The sequence below is a fragment of the Talaromyces atroroseus genome (genome assembly GCF_001907595.1).
Source record: "Talaromyces atroroseus strain IBT 11181 chromosome Unknown scaffold_2, whole genome shotgun sequence".
Taxonomy (NCBI): Eukaryota; Fungi; Ascomycota; class Eurotiomycetes; order Eurotiales; family Trichocomaceae; genus Talaromyces; species Talaromyces atroroseus.
This window is the reverse complement of record NW_017971434.1, coordinates 528,628-543,462: the sequence shown is the minus strand read 5'-3', so window position 1 is coordinate 543,462 and position 14,835 is coordinate 528,628. Positions and strand designations below refer to the sequence as shown.

Sequence of the window (14,835 nt, the reverse complement as noted above, 5' to 3'; positions counted from 1 at the left end):
GGCATTGGTTTTGACTTGGGCAACTAGCTGTATACACGTGCATATTGATATTGACTAGTCACATATGCCTAAAATTAACCGTCACCTAAGACAGATTCTTTTCGATATACACATCATCCCGCACAACGTTATCGTTATACATGCCATAATCAGCGGACTCTATTACCTGAGCCTCGGAAGCCATCTGCTCAAACTTGTACCCTTGTTCCCTCACGTATTTGATATTGTCAGTCGGCCAGATGCTGCAAATGACATAGTAGGACACAAAGGATGTGGCAAAGGATAAAATCCAGCCTAGATCGACCAAGTGTATCGCTGCTGTGGAAACACTCGCGCCTAGTTCACCGCAGAAACCGGGGAAAGGCAATGCAATGCCGATGATGTAAGCTAACACGGCTTGCAAATTCACGCCTTTGGTGTAATAATAGTTCTTGTTGGCCGAGGTACCATTATAAAGTGAAGGTATGAAGACGTTGCCTTTTGAGAGCAAGAAGTCTAATTGAAATATTAGCAAGTGATTGTAAAAACACATGAGCCTAAAAATAAAAGATACTTACAGTCGCATACCATAATCGCTACAACACTAGCCTAGAATAAAAAAGTTAGTAAGATTTTTACAAACATAATAGTCAGTGGGAATGGCAGTGAGCTGCGAATTCTTACCATGAACAAACCATATCCACTGAGGAAGGTTGTGAATTTGGTAGCCGAGGCAAGGATTTCCCAAGGACAAACAACCCAAGCGAGAATCTCGATAAGAAATTGGCCGCGACGCATGTTGACGTAAGAAGGAAACAACATGGAAGAGTCGGCACCAAAGGCGATCATGTTGGCCGCAATGTTGACACCCACAATCTGGACCATCCAGGCAAAGGCGCATAGGAAAACGGCAAAGCGAGCGGCGGAAGTCCAGTAGTGGTCCATAATAAGATTCATCATGTCCCATTGATTCCTGTTTGAGCAAGCGTTAGTTCAGCATGTAACTGCCAACTATATTCCTGACAAGCAGACGCACCAAACATCCGTGCCGAATTTCAGATTTACAGCCGCAGTTGAAAGAATTCCCAGACTGGCAGAGAGAGTCACGGAAAATGGGTTGGAGAACTAAAGCTATTAGAACAGGGGAAACAAGAAGTGAATGGCTCAAAATCAGAAAGAAGATATCTTACAAGTTGCGTCCAAAGAGGTGCGCCTCTGCTACGAGCCCACCTTGCATAGTCGGGCTGGTTTGTGATTAAAGTTGCCGTGTTCCTAAGCCCGACAAGTCAAACTCGGAGTTCTAAAATTTGAGGAGAGATTAAAAAAAAGGGTTAGCTTACCCCATGCCACTGTTAATTGCTGACAAGATCATCCATGCCACGGCGCTGGAACTAGACGAGGAGGATGAGTAAAGACCTCCACCCAAACGACCTCTGGTATTTGCCATGGCCCAAATGAACAGTCCAAAAATGGCGGGAACCGAAACGATGGTCTTGAACCAGAAAAACTTGCGCAATTGGTAGGGGCGGAAATAGCAGAAGGGCAAATGAATCAGCCAGGCGAGGAGAAAGCACATCATTAGGGCAGTGGTGATGCCAGCGCTTTCTGGCAGGTGATTCGGAATATCGGTAAAGTTATGGCCAAAAATGGCACGAAGCATATTGTACATGTAATTAGCGGCGGAGTACACTGGAGACAAGGCGTTAGCCAGAACTGTCAGAGCAAGACAGAGAAAAGGTAGACATACTTTGAACTGCGTACCAAATGATAGCCAGAATCGCTCTTGCACCGACAAAGTAATAGCTTCCCCACATGCCAAAGACACTGCGTCCTACACAAGGAAAACCGATATGGTATACACTTGCGCAGCGTGAGTTGAAGGCCATGGCAATGGACGAGATGAGCTGGGAGACAAAGATGACGATTATGGCCTGCCACCAGTTAAGACCGACGCCGATCATTGTCTGATTGATTGATTAGCAAATTAGCAACGAGGAAACGCGGTTTTTCCACATGTCTGCCTGCACTTACAGATCCCAAGGTCCAGTTGGTGAAGGAGATAGACCAGTAGAAAGTCAGATAATTCCACCAGCGCCAGGCTATTTATTATTTCATGAGCAAAGACTCCATTAAGTAGCGAGTGAGCGTGTGCTTACTCTGCTGTTCTGGAGGCGTTGGAAGCAGGTCTGGCAGCAAAGATCAGCATTTTCCAACGGTCGCGTGCCTAAGCGACAGATGTACCTTCATTGATCCATCGCGATCTCTCTGCATCAACCTCGTCAATGTCCAGCTTGACTGCTGCTCTCGCTCGCCGCACAAGAGACGCCATGGTCGGATAGCACAGCGTTAACGTGACAAAAGCAGAGAGGAAGAGAGAGAGAGAAAGCGGTTTTTTTAAAGGGTCGGCCTTTTTCGCGGCGGAGATTTCAAGTGGGCCAGCTTCCTTATCTCCAGAATACACCATGGACGCTCGACTGCCAATGAAGCGCTACGCTACGCTCCACCAGCACAGCCAATGCTACGTCCCACGAGGTGAATGATAAGCCAATTTACTTTGATTGTTGTTGCCGCCAAGATAGGGCCAAAACATCTTATCTTACAGTATGAGAATAACAGCGAGCTGAAGCGAGACAGCGTAACAAATTTTCGGTCCATGCAGGTCTATGTCGAGAGGTACACAACAACAACAACCATCCCCAGATGCAATCCATATTTGGAATAGTGACTATCACAAACTCTCATCGTGATTGAAGCTAAAGAAAAAATGCGGGTTGCAGCGAAGTTCGAGAATTCTGCGACAGCGGGGCAACCATACCGTGTTTGGCTAGCGGCTTTAATCTGCCGCCGCCCTCAGCCCTAGCCCTAGCCCTAATCTTGCCAACTATGATCAAAGAGGGTCGAAGTAATAATGATGACCTTTCTGTTAACCAACGGAAGGATGTTACGGGTTGCTGGCTTAATCTTGAATGGCTTAGAAAAGATTTTGTTCATTGAAAAGTGTCGGATATGTGGCAATCCTTGATGTATATTCCATTGCTGTAGCTCTCTCGACCAAGCTAACACCAATAAGTTGCAACATGGCTGGTCTAAAAATCCATATCTATCTTCTGTATGCCCTCCTCACATGGCCGACCAACCGTAATGTGACTTTGCATAATTTTTCTCGTCGCGGTATTAAACTCCATCAACACAGTGGCCAGCGTTGTCATTTTCTCCATTCCCTTTGCACCGGGAGGTCTGTCACGGCAGATACTATATGGTGTGCCCTGCTGATCTTTTAGTCGTTCATTGACTGACTCCAGCGTGACACTGCTACCCCCCTGAAGATCAATCCAAGTGAGCTCGGACATTCGCTCAAGACGGGTGAACGAGTTTGGTGCCGGTCGGTCGTATATAGGTCCGCGAGAGAAGTCGGTAGGTGGTGTTATGATATGGTTTGTATGTGCTACAAAGAGAGGTCCCTTTCCAGGGACCTTGCTAGTATCGTTATCTTCCGGGGGACTGATAATAGAAACTCCATTCGGCGAAATCTCGACACTGCCAAATTTGCCCTGCACATCCGCCACGACCAAATTGAAGGTACAAGCTCCGCCGAACTCGTCAAGCATTTTCACGGCTTCATCAAAAGTTTTCGCATACTGCAAGACACGTCGAGCCATAATATGCGTTGGTAAACGATTAGTGGCAAGTGCACCACAGCGAATCGCGTTCATACAAATACCAACTCCATGTGAGTTGAGGCCGATTTTACCCACTAAGCCGGCCTCATTGAGGAACTGCAGACGCGTTTTCCCATCCGGTGTGATGATATCCAAAATGACCATTCCATTTTGTAATTCTTCTATCCAATCCCAGTTTTGCGCCAGAACCAGGGTTGGCCCATCCTGCGAGCGTTGCGCGATTGCGGTACACCCATCCGTTATTGCTGGGGGTAATTTTTCTTTCTCTCCTTCTTCTTTAGGTGAGTTGTCATAGTTCGTCAAGGCAATTTCACTTCTCACGTTCAAGGCAAGGATATCTTCTCGGTCGAGCTGTGCCCCGTCTGCAATGCCTTGGATTTCCTTCAAAATCTCCGGGTATAACCTCTCGAGTGTCGGAATAAAGATCGTTGCGCGCTTCTTCACGTCTTCCCAACTATGCAAGCCCGCGGTTTCGTCAAAAAACGCACCGTAAGTACTGATGTTATTGTAGATTTGTTCCTTGGCCTGCTGCCCATGTTGAAGGCCGATTTCATATGGGGATGAGCCCCGAAGGCGAAGAGTGGCGACGTAGGGTCTACCGTCTGTTCTAGTCATGATGTGTTAGACTGCCGGGCACTTTTTAATAATCGCGCAAGAACAGCAAAGCACTGAAAGAACCTACATCGGAGAAGGTCGATGGTTAATAATCCGGTCAATTTAAGCAGACGCTTTTGTATGCGGAGAAACGCAGAATAGCGGCGGAGAAACGCGAAAATCCGGTGCTGCTTACTGAGAGCGGGGGTTACCAAGTCCACCGACACTCTCGTTTTACTGGCGAAACTCAATCATGGAAAATCATTATCAGTCACGCTAATTCCACGAGTCTATCTAGACTCTGTCATAGGTGCATACCTAAGTGAGGAGGTGGAAGCCAAACAATGCAAAGCTCCCTACCGAGGTGTTCCATACGTCTCTATTTTAAATACAACGCAAATAAAATTATATATACTTGGGTATAGATGTATGTACACAAGGCATTAATCCGCATGGTCATGATTATTGTTCATTAGTGGTATAGCCGTATGCTCGTCGGTCGAAACTGGCTGAAAGCGGAATCGTCGTCCCAAATGACAACGAAATCGACTCGGCCATAGCGTCCATATCCAGAAGATGGCCAGTATCACACAGCATACAAGCATTAAGACCGTTATGAGAACAGCGCGGGACATCATATTCCAAATATTCCACAGCGCCTCCGCAAAGGTAGTCTTGCGATGCTTCGCAAGGACCTCTGTCCTCCCCAAGACGTCGTGCTGATCGTCTAGCGCAACAACGCGAAAATATATGTTGGGAAGGGCTTTTGGAAGCTCAATCTTAGTCTCAAAGCCGTTCTTCTCTACAATGGTGGAGGGCAAGAAGTTCATGTCATTCAAATCTGAACCGTCCCATAGCTCTAATCGCCAGGCGACGATTTCCGTGGCGCCATTCCAGCTCACATAAACCGAATCCCCAATAACAGCTGCCGCGGGGATAGTCAGCGGGCGGCCAACCCAACTGCTCTTGTAGACCCGGTACGAGAACAAGATGCTCAGCTGAAACCAGTTTGAGGGGGCATAGTGCGTGTCGCACAGCACCTCGCCGTCCGGTGCAAACTCTGTGTATGCGGCACAGTGACCCCAGCCGATAAACACATTGCCCGAGTCTGGTAAGATTTGCACGTTGCCCTGAGAAGCTGCGCGAAGGCCCTCCGGGTGGAAATACGAGGCGCGTAGGCCGACAACGCGGTTCGACACGTCGATATCGAGTATCATACCGCGGCTCTGAGTTACAGGACCGAGGAAATCCTTAGCGTTGTTGTTAAACAGAGTAATGGTGCGATTGTCACGCCAACGCGCATCATGCTGCCAGGCGAAGTTGGTGGCCTGGCCGTCAGAAACATCTATGAATTGGTTCGCTTTCCCGCCCAACGTCCACAGAATTTCGCCGGTCGTGCCGTCGATGCTATATAGAGCGTGCGTGTGGCGCATAGAGACGAGATAGTTACCGGCCTCATCTTTATCGATGCTGTTAATGTGGTATGGGTCCCATGGCAGGGAACGGTCCTTGCCCCCAACCCCGAGAGTTTTGTACGACGAATCTAGCGGGACGTGCTGTGAAGTGCGCCACTCAAAGAGCAGATTGCCGGTGGCGATATCGATCTCCTGGAAGACCCCGTCGTAGATGAAGCCAGACTGCGGGCCGCCTTGACCCATCAGGTTGGCGGCCTGGAGGTCATAGATGACAGCGAGCGCCGTGCCATTCGATGTTATTTGGAAGTCGTGCAGATCGCCGTCGAAATCGCCTATCGTCACCACTTCGAATCGGTGGACATAGGAAGAATCCAGCTGTTCAAGTTAGCACTAGAAGAGGTTTCTCAATCAGCGATTACAAACCATAGACCATGAACCTAATCCGTGTCCATTTAGGTTCTCCCCGTGCCAATACGTGAGATATTTCTCGCCAAGGTATTCCTGCACATGGAAATCCTGTGTTGTGTCGACCGTGGGCATCGTCCAGACCAGATTGCCCCTGGCATCGAGAATTAGCGGCCAGGATCCCTCAATCGGTTTACCGTGCGGAGCCATAAAAACGTAATCATCACTACACCGGGAATCCCAGCGGGCCAATTCCACGTCAGGCGAGGCGAGATCGAAACTGACATAGTGGCGTGTCGGATAAAGGCCGTAAAACCCGTAGTCGAAGAGGGTGAGCCCGAACTGCAAGTGTAGGCGTCGCAGAACTGGCGCAAGCAAAAAGGAAACCGACGCGATGGCCGTCAAGAAGACGAAGAGACCAGATGCCACTGGGAGGAGGCCCCTGCGCGACGAGTGATTTGGCTCCCAGGGCCATTTCCTGGCCGCGAAAACAGGAAGCATCGTTCAAATGAAGCTTTTCACGGGGACTTTTCAAGCGCTGCAGCGTGGCCTATTGTCAACGGCCATCGAGCGATCTATCCATTGCACCCAGTCATTCGAATGGCAGAATACCCGAGGTTAGTATATGGAAGTATGCAAGCTCAATCAAACTAAGTTACTCTACCTTTTCAATTAAATAGATGAAGTTGTTACCGCTAGCAACTTGGCGCCGCGTCAGCGTTCGGTAGCGGCAATTTACTAATCCGCTGTCAAGTGCACAACAAACATAAAAGTATGAAATAATATGTAATATATAACCATGATATTTGTCCAATCAGTGGTGAGGTGACGCCGGGATGGCGTTTTTCCTGGACTCGAAATGAAATCCTTAAAGACTGTATCTAAAGTACAAATTCTCCTTGTCTGTCAAGTCCAAAAATTCCTGCCCTTCGGGCTGCGGCGGCAGCTCAGCTGCTAACTTGTCCCTTCTATCGTTCTCCCTCTTGTTGACAAAATACAAAGCCAAACAACAGAGCAGTGCAAAGGTCCACATAGCAATAGTCGTCCACTTGGCATCAGGATAAGCGGGTGACTGACGGTAGGTCTGGGGTCCTATTAGGAAACCAACACAGTACCCAACCAAGGCAATGGCGTTGACAGTGGTCTTCTTGGTGTATCCGGCTGTATTGGAAGAGATAACCGAAAGAACCAGCGTCAACGCTGTGGCAGTATTGCCCATCATAAGATAATATCCAACGAGCTGGCCGATGGGATAAGCTGTGACACCACTTCGTGAAAGGCCCATCATCAGCGCCATTCCCAGTAGTCCGAAAAGCTGCCCAATCACTGCGCAGAACATGCGATTATTTATTTTGTTAGCTAGGTACGAGAGCCCGATGAGGGAGATGACCTCAACCAAACCGCCGGGCATGGCGAGGAGAAACGTCTTTTCAGTATCAAAACCAAAGCTTTCGATGAGCTCTGTGAAGAACACAGTGATGCCACCGTTGGGAATGTCGACGGTCACCATGAAGAAAAATATCAGATATGTCTGTAAGCCACAGAATGTAAGCCACACCTTAAACCTATCCGTTGGTAAAAAGCATGCAAGAATAACTTACTCGAATATCCGTAAACACCTCACGAATCTGACTCCATTTGAAAACCTTGCTTCCAATTCCTTGCTGGTTTCCACGAATCCGTTCCACGGCAATGTGCTTTTCCTCCTCCGTCAACCAACGAGCAGTGACGGGCGAGTCGGGCATAAAGTAGTACATGAACATACCACACACAGCCGTTAGAAGACCTGGAATAAGGAATATTGCCTTCCATGAGGGAAAAGTGTAGTGCGCCTTCTCGAAGCCCGTATAAACGCCATACGCTAGAACACCGCCGATGATCTGGGACACGCCGTTGAATGAAAACCAAATAGCACACCGGGTGCCTTGGTCCTTCAATGGGTACCATTGTGAGGTTACTAGTACGAATCCTATCGAGAAGCGAAAGGCAGCAAATTTTAATTGAAGTTCTTTAGGAGAGTGAATGCAATGGGGCATGAGGCCTTACCGGCAGTAACTGCACCCTCCAAGGCACCAAGAAAGAAGCGAACGGCCAAAACACCAGCAGCATTTTGAGTCCCCGCTGTCGCGGACAAAACCATACCCCAGAGAATGACACAGATGGATAGATATTTTCCCAGAGGGAATTTCTGCATTAAGCGGTTGTGTGGATATTCGAACACCAGGTATCCAACATAGAAAATTGATCCAGTCCACGAGTACTCGCTGGTACTCATGTGTGTATCGGCTTTCATACCCATCGAGGAAGCATATGACAGAGCGGTCTTGTCAAGGTATTGCAAGAGGTATAATCCACACATCCTGAAAACACTGCTAATTAGCCAGCGGATCCCCTCGTTTAACGTTTTCAAGTTTGCCACAATTCTCACTTACCATGGCAAAAGACGAGAATCAATTTTGCGACGAACTCTTCTGTCTGCTTCCTCCGTAACCTCCACTGCATGGCCGCCTATGAATTTCAAGGCTTCATCGGTGCCCTTGTCATATTTGAGCTGGCCTTCCATCTCCGAGCGGTCTCGAGAGATGACAGGGGCCACTTTTTCCATATTTTCGTCGGGCTTTTCAAAGGCTTGTGGATCAGGGCCTGTCATAGTGTTCTCTTTTCAGATACTTTCTAACAACCAACGTAGTTAATGAATGCGATGCCGTGCTTCTAAGACTATGGAAATGCGAGTAACCCGGTGACTTTCTTGGGTGATGGCTGGTTTAGACGGGTCGACGAAAAGTCGACAGACTGGGCCTGATGATTTGTATTTTCATGATAATTTATACGCAGGATACGAAAAACCCTACTAATAGCAATACCCTTATCGCCAATTAGAGCCCGGGTGGAGATTTGGAAGTTGTCGCAGGGGGGAACGTTCTTACGGGGGTTATCCAGACAAAAAGCCTAGATAGACATACAAACGCGCTACATGTCGAGGAGATAACCTGTTGATAACCTGTTGGTAACCTCAACCCCTCCCCAATCTTGAGTCTTTCTCGTTCGTACAGGCATGAGCTGTTCCTGATAAGCGGAGATACGCGAAGGCTTTCTCCGTCGAAATGGAGCAAACCCTAACTGGGCCGGCCATGTCTCCGAGTCGGCGGACTTGTCGGGATATGCATCAGACATTTCTCCACAGAAGCTCTTTGGCCTTTTCTCTTATCGCCGTATGTAGCTCCACTTCTGTTTGTTGAGTGAACCAGTTTCACGTGGCTGATGAGGGGGGCCTGTCGTGACAAAAATTGTTGAGCTGCTCGAAGTTATCAAGCAGTGCTTTCCACATTCGTCACTACACATCTGCAGGGTTCGCTCAAAAAATGGCTCAGTATACAATCCACACGAGTCAATTATTTGATCCTAAACAGAAAAGGGTTCTGCAGGATACAAGCATTATTGTCGATAGACAGACCGGAAACATCGTTCAAGTCTTTCAGCGCTCCTCCGACGAAGGAATCGCTTCGTCACCATCCGAGGATGTCCTCGACCTGCGAGGGCAGTTTGTTATGCCCGGGTTCGTAGATGCCCACACGCATATATTTCTCCATTCCTACGACGAGAGACCTTCTTTGCAACAGAAGCGAGATGAGAGCGTCGTTGAGCGAATTGTCCGCGCGGTGAACCACTGCCGTGTCGCACTTCTGGCCGGTTACACAACGTATCGCGACTTGGGCAGTGAATCCCTTGGCTCGATGGATGCAAACATGCGCGACGCCATTTCTCGTGGCTTGATACCCGGGCCTCGACTATTTGTGGCCACCAAAGTGCTAGCAAGCACGGGTTCGTATGAGTCCCGTACCGAGAACGCCTGTAACGGGGTTTGCTTGCCCCAAGGAAGTGAACCGGTTGATGGACCCAGCGAAGCTCAGAAAGCCGTTCGCAGACGGATCGCTGAGGGCGCCGATATCATCAAATTCTTTGCGGATTATCGCCGACGTATCATGCGATGGCCCCCGGCTCAACAACATCCATACGTCCACAGCGTGACGCATCCACCAGAGGAGCCCAACCCTGATGTACTGCTATTTCACCAAGAAGAGATGGACATGATAGTCAAAGAAGCCAAACTGGCAAAATGTCCTGTTGCTTGCCACGCCGGTACAATCGAAGGTGCGCTTGGCGCTGTTAAAGCGGGCGTTAACACGATTGAGCATGGCTATTTTGCAGATGAGGAGCTTTTCCAGTTGATGAAGGAAAAAGGCACTATCTTTGTACCCACGCTAGCTGTGTGCGAAAACCTGCACAAGAAGCGTTTCCCGGAAATCCTGAAGCAAGTGAAACTTGCCCATACTATCGGCGTTCGTCTCGCTTGCGGTGGTGATACTGGTACTTACCCCCATGGAGATAATGTGCGAGAGCTGGAATTAATGATTGAGGCCGGAATTCCCATTGAGGATGTGCTTGAAAGTTGCACGGTAGGGGGATGGGAAAGCTGTGGTAAACAACAGTGTGGAGTGAAGTTTGGATGGTTTGAGGAAGGCTGCCGGGCAGACATTATTGCTTTGGGCGGAAATCCTCTGCAAGACATCAAGGCTTTGAGAAATGTACAATTTGTTATGAAAGACTCCAGAGTCTGGAAGCTGAACGGTGAAGCTGTTGCTATGGTCTAATGGACATGGATTAATACCTATAAGGTGAATATATATCTGCTTGGGCATCCCCAATCTCCCTGTGTACCGTGGAATTGGGGGTGATCTAGCTCTATATGTACCATATTATCTTCGGCAAGTGTTATGTACCAGTATCTCGCTGTAATAACTACCGGTATATGTTTAGTAAGCCTTGATACCTTTCTTTTGTATTGGCTCCTCTAATCGTATATACACGCATGTCGTAACACTTGGCCACGCCTTTGGGGCGGAGAGGTTTTAACAGGTACTCCATGTTATCTCTTTGGTGTCGAGGTTGACGCCTTACTGGGGAACAGCTTCTATTCATCTAAAATTCTAAATAAACCTAATATCTGATTATTTTTAATGATTATTTATATCTAGCTATTAACATATTTTAGCTACTTATATACTGCACCGTATAGCGATAACAGCATCAAGTAGATCAGGATAGGTAGGTAGATCATCAGTAGTAAGTACATATAGGGATACATATCCAAGATAGGTAATGTAAGCACAAGTAATGATCATTCTTCTCATCTACGAAATCCTCAAATTCCTAGGCAGCGCACTATTAGGTTGCAGATATCCTATGTGATCGTATATCTAGGTATATCTGGAAGTCTCACGAGAATAATGGATATAAATCAATGGATGCCCCTCACAGAGTCTCGTCCATAATCAATACCAACATAGGTATCTACAATCGTGATGATATCTTGGCTGCAGCTACTAGCAATCGGCCTCCATCAACGTGCATGTTATCGCCCGTCGTATAACCTCCAGCCGGAGAAGCCAGATACAAAGCTGTGCCCGCCATCTCCTCTTCATAGCCCGCCCGACGCGCAGGCATCTCCTTGGCATACCGCATATTCGACTCTGGATGATTGGGGTCAGACGGGTTCATAGCCGAGAGAAAAAGGCCCGGTGAGATTGCATTGACTCGGACTGACGGTGGAAAAGGAAGTTAGATTCTGACAAACTTTGAAGATCCAGAAGCGTCCTCTTACTATAAAAGTCTGCAAATTCTGCCGCCATGATTTTCACTAGGTGGTCGACTGATGCCTTGGTGGTTTGGTATGCTGGAACAAATTGTCCGTTGTGCTTGCTAGCTACGCTGCTGAAACATATCACGCAGCCCCTCCCACCTCCTTTCCTTGCGGCTGCACCTAAGTAGTCGATCAAACCGGAAGTCAGGAAATACTGTGGCAGAACATTGACTCGAAATGACATCTCGATATCCTCATATGCCAATGACTCTGTGGCTTGGAACAACTTTTCAAGCGGTTCGCCGACCTCGTAAGATATTTTGTTCTGCTTCCTGATCCCAGCACAGTGGACTAAGATATCAATTTCACTGTGCATCTCACGGACTGTGGCAACAACCTTTTGTAGAGAGGATTTGTTACCCAGTTCACCATGGATGGTTTTGATTTCACCGTTGAGTGACAGCTGTTCTTTGATCTGTTGAAGCTCTGTCTTTACACTTTCAAGCCTGGAGGCATCGCGATCGATGATTGTCACAGATGCACCATTCGATAGAAATGTTTTGGCACAGATGCGACCAAGGCCGCTTCCTGTTGTTGCGTTAGATTGTTTTGTCTTCCCATCTTATATGTAACTAACGTCGGTGATGCTTAACGGCGATGTAACGAACCTCCACCGGTTATGACAGCGGTTCTGCCAGGAATCGAAAACAGGCTTTCAGCCTTTAAATGAGACATTTTTTACCAATGACGATAATCCCAGCCTGCAATATTGGAGGGTAAAGATGCAACCTATTCATTTATCAAAGACGGACAACACTGCGGTCAAGCTGTGTAAGAAAGAATTTCCCGCCTTCGTTTCCGGCCAGAAGCAAGCAATTCAACTATTGGTGCTCGTATATTTGGTGTTATCTTGATTAGACTTCAAACTTGGCAGCTCTTTCAGGTTGCCAATCATGGAAAAGGGCTTTTTTCTTCCGTTGATGGCATCGGCTTTCTCCGTCGTCGATAAGCAACAGCCCTAGTGCCTGCAAGTTGTGGAGAGCGGGCCAAAAGAAGCTGGAAGGGCTATGGTATGGCTTATCTAGCATATTGCAGGATAATGTCTGTTGAGTTGTAGTTTTCTGAAATATTTAGTAAAGCTAATTCCATACAAGCCATGCGGAGATCAGACTAGCGATACCGGAGAGAGACACTAAAGGTGTGATTTAAGTATTGCTGTGTTGAGAGAAGTGATACAGCGATGGTCAACACATACAGTACAGACTTAGCGGAGTTGGCAACCTGGCAGGTTTTCTGTGTTGTGGCGAGCCTCTCACTTTTCGCATCCTGGCTCTTCAAGGTCGCCTATGGCACTGATGTGCCTAAAATCAAAGGAATCCCAGAGCTACCTAAGGCAATCCCTTTCTACGGTCATCTGAAGTTCCTTGGCTCTGACCACCCATCTGCATTTCAAGAATTCTATAGAGAGAACAAGTATGAAGTGCTACAAGCGAAGCTTGGGAATCGGCGAATCCTGGTTGTCAACTCCTACGAAGCGGCGCAGGATTTCTTTGTGAGGAATGCATCGGCAACAATTGACCGTCCACTTTTCTATACTTTTCACAGTGTTGTAAGCAAGACCCAAGGGGGAACGGTTGGTACAGCGCCGTGGAATGAATCAACGAAACGTATGCGCACCGCTATTGGTGCCTTGATGACTCGCCCGGCCATCCAACGATCAGCTCCCATGTTAGATATCGAAACTTCGGCTCTGGTCAACGACATCTTTGCTTGTGCGGCCCACGGCGCTTCTGAGGTGGATCCTCGAATATTTTTCCAGCGTCAGGCGTTGAATCTGACTTTGATGTGGTGCTATGGTACTCGAATTGCCAGCGTTGAAGATCCTTTATTGCACAAGATCCTATGAGTAGCAAGATCGGTCTCATCGTAAGTCATTATTCTCCCGTGTCTGGATCTTCTATGCCGTTTGGGTGTTGTGCTCATTGGGGTTTATCAGATTCCGATCCACCAATAATAACATACAAGACTACGTCCCTTTCTACCGCTATTTACCAAATAGCGCAAGGACGAAGATAGCCTTGAATGACCGGACTGTCCGCGATGACTGGCTGAACGAGTTGTTTCAGAAAGTCGTGGACGCTGTCTCGGCCGGGCGGAAATCAGATTGCATCTCTGCAGGCCTGTTGAAGGACACGAGTGGCACCAAACTGACAGAGGCGGAAATAAAATCTATAAACGTTTCTTTCGTATCAGGTGGCTTCGAGACGCTAGCCACTTCTGCCAACGCCTGCATCAGTTGGCTTTCTACAGATGAAGGCCAGCTTATGCAGGAAAAAGCATTCCAGGACATCCTGAAACACCATGGCAGCACTGAGGCAGCTTGGGATGAATGCGTTCTTGAAGAGAAGTCTCCTTATGTTATCGCTCTGGTACGCGAAGGCCTTCGTTACTATTGTCCCATTCCACTCCTTCCACCACGACAGACCATGAAGCCATTCACCTGGCGCGGTATTGAAATTCCCAAGGGACTCACGGTACATATCAACACACAAAGCGTTAATCATGACGCCGTTTGCTATGGTCCTGATGCTCATCTATTTCGACCAGAACGATGGCTGGAGGACGGGATCCATACTGTGAAACAACCTGGCCCTCCATATCAGTATTCCTATGGAGCTGGGTCCCGCATGTGTCCGGCTGTTGCAATTTCTAATCGACTCCTTTACGCAACATACGTTCGTCTGATCGTTCATTTTCATATCAAGGCGTCCATTGATGCCCTTCCAAATGTCGATTACATCCACTTCAATGAGGACCGATCGGTCCAATCTGCCCTGTCGAAACGGTTCAAAATAAAGCTTGAACGGCGAAGATATGTTACGTCTCTTGAAATGTGTATAGAACGCTCACGAAAGGCAACGCGCGGATTGTATGAGTGAAAAGTACCAAATATTATGCCCGTAGTCGTTGAAACGTTCTAGCAGCAGCGGTCGGTAGGGCTAGTGGGAGCAATCATCTCTTCACTAATACTTATATTGTGTGAGACTTTGCTCGCAAAAATATTTTCACCCAATCTTCATTTCTCAGGTCCACAATTGCATGCGCTTTGCATAAATGCATT

General features: G+C 47.8%; 6 protein-coding genes across 6 annotated transcripts; 2 read left to right on the top strand and 4 right to left on the bottom strand.

The window, feature by feature from the left end:
• Nucleotides 1–85: 85 nt before the first annotated feature.
• Nucleotides 86–2,308, bottom strand: UA08_02330 (hypothetical protein; the record flags this gene model as incomplete). The annotated part of the gene is made up of 10 exons (XM_020264361.1): nt 86–495; nt 558–588; nt 664–952; nt 1,016–1,104; nt 1,170–1,251; nt 1,320–1,668; nt 1,727–1,943; nt 2,011–2,078; nt 2,136–2,165; nt 2,221–2,308. The coding sequence occupies 10 exons, from the start codon at nt 2,306–2,308 to the stop codon at nt 86–88; spliced, it is 1,653 nt and encodes a 550-aa protein (XP_020122312.1).
• A 757-nt stretch (nt 2,309–3,065) lies between these two features.
• Nucleotides 3,066–4,274, bottom strand: UA08_02329 (hypothetical protein; the record flags this gene model as incomplete). The annotated part of the gene is made up of 1 exon (XM_020264358.1): nt 3,066–4,274. One exon carries the CDS (start codon nt 4,272–4,274, stop codon nt 3,066–3,068), a length of 1,209 nt encoding a protein of 402 aa, XP_020122311.1.
• Nucleotides 4,275–4,696: 422 nt separating this feature from the next.
• On the bottom strand, nt 4,697–8,723 carry UA08_02328 (hypothetical protein; the record flags this gene model as incomplete). The annotated part of the gene is made up of 6 exons (XM_020264357.1): nt 4,697–6,043; nt 6,092–6,551; nt 6,964–7,604; nt 7,675–8,042; nt 8,120–8,433; nt 8,506–8,723. The coding sequence occupies 6 exons, from the start codon at nt 8,721–8,723 to the stop codon at nt 4,697–4,699; spliced, it is 3,348 nt and encodes a 1,115-aa protein (XP_020122314.1).
• A 712-nt stretch (nt 8,724–9,435) lies between these two features.
• Nucleotides 9,436–10,725, top strand: UA08_02327 (hypothetical protein; the record flags this gene model as incomplete). The annotated part of the gene is made up of 1 exon (XM_020264356.1): nt 9,436–10,725. The coding sequence occupies one exon, from the start codon at nt 9,436–9,438 to the stop codon at nt 10,723–10,725; it is 1,290 nt and encodes a 429-aa protein (XP_020122313.1).
• Nucleotides 10,726–11,425: 700 nt separating this feature from the next.
• UA08_02326 (hypothetical protein) lies at nt 11,426–12,449 on the bottom strand (the record flags this gene model as incomplete). The annotated part of the gene is made up of 3 exons (XM_020264355.1): nt 11,426–11,673; nt 11,736–12,302; nt 12,383–12,449. 3 exons carry the CDS (start codon nt 12,447–12,449, stop codon nt 11,426–11,428), a joined length of 882 nt encoding a protein of 293 aa, XP_020122316.1.
• Nucleotides 12,450–12,954: 505 nt separating this feature from the next.
• UA08_02325 (hypothetical protein) lies at nt 12,955–14,653 on the top strand (the record flags this gene model as incomplete). Its single annotated transcript, XM_020264354.1, has 3 exons — nt 12,955–13,570; nt 13,625–13,640; nt 13,774–14,653. The coding sequence occupies 3 exons, from the start codon at nt 12,955–12,957 to the stop codon at nt 14,651–14,653; spliced, it is 1,512 nt and encodes a 503-aa protein (XP_020122315.1).
• Nucleotides 14,654–14,835: the final 182 nt, after the last annotated feature.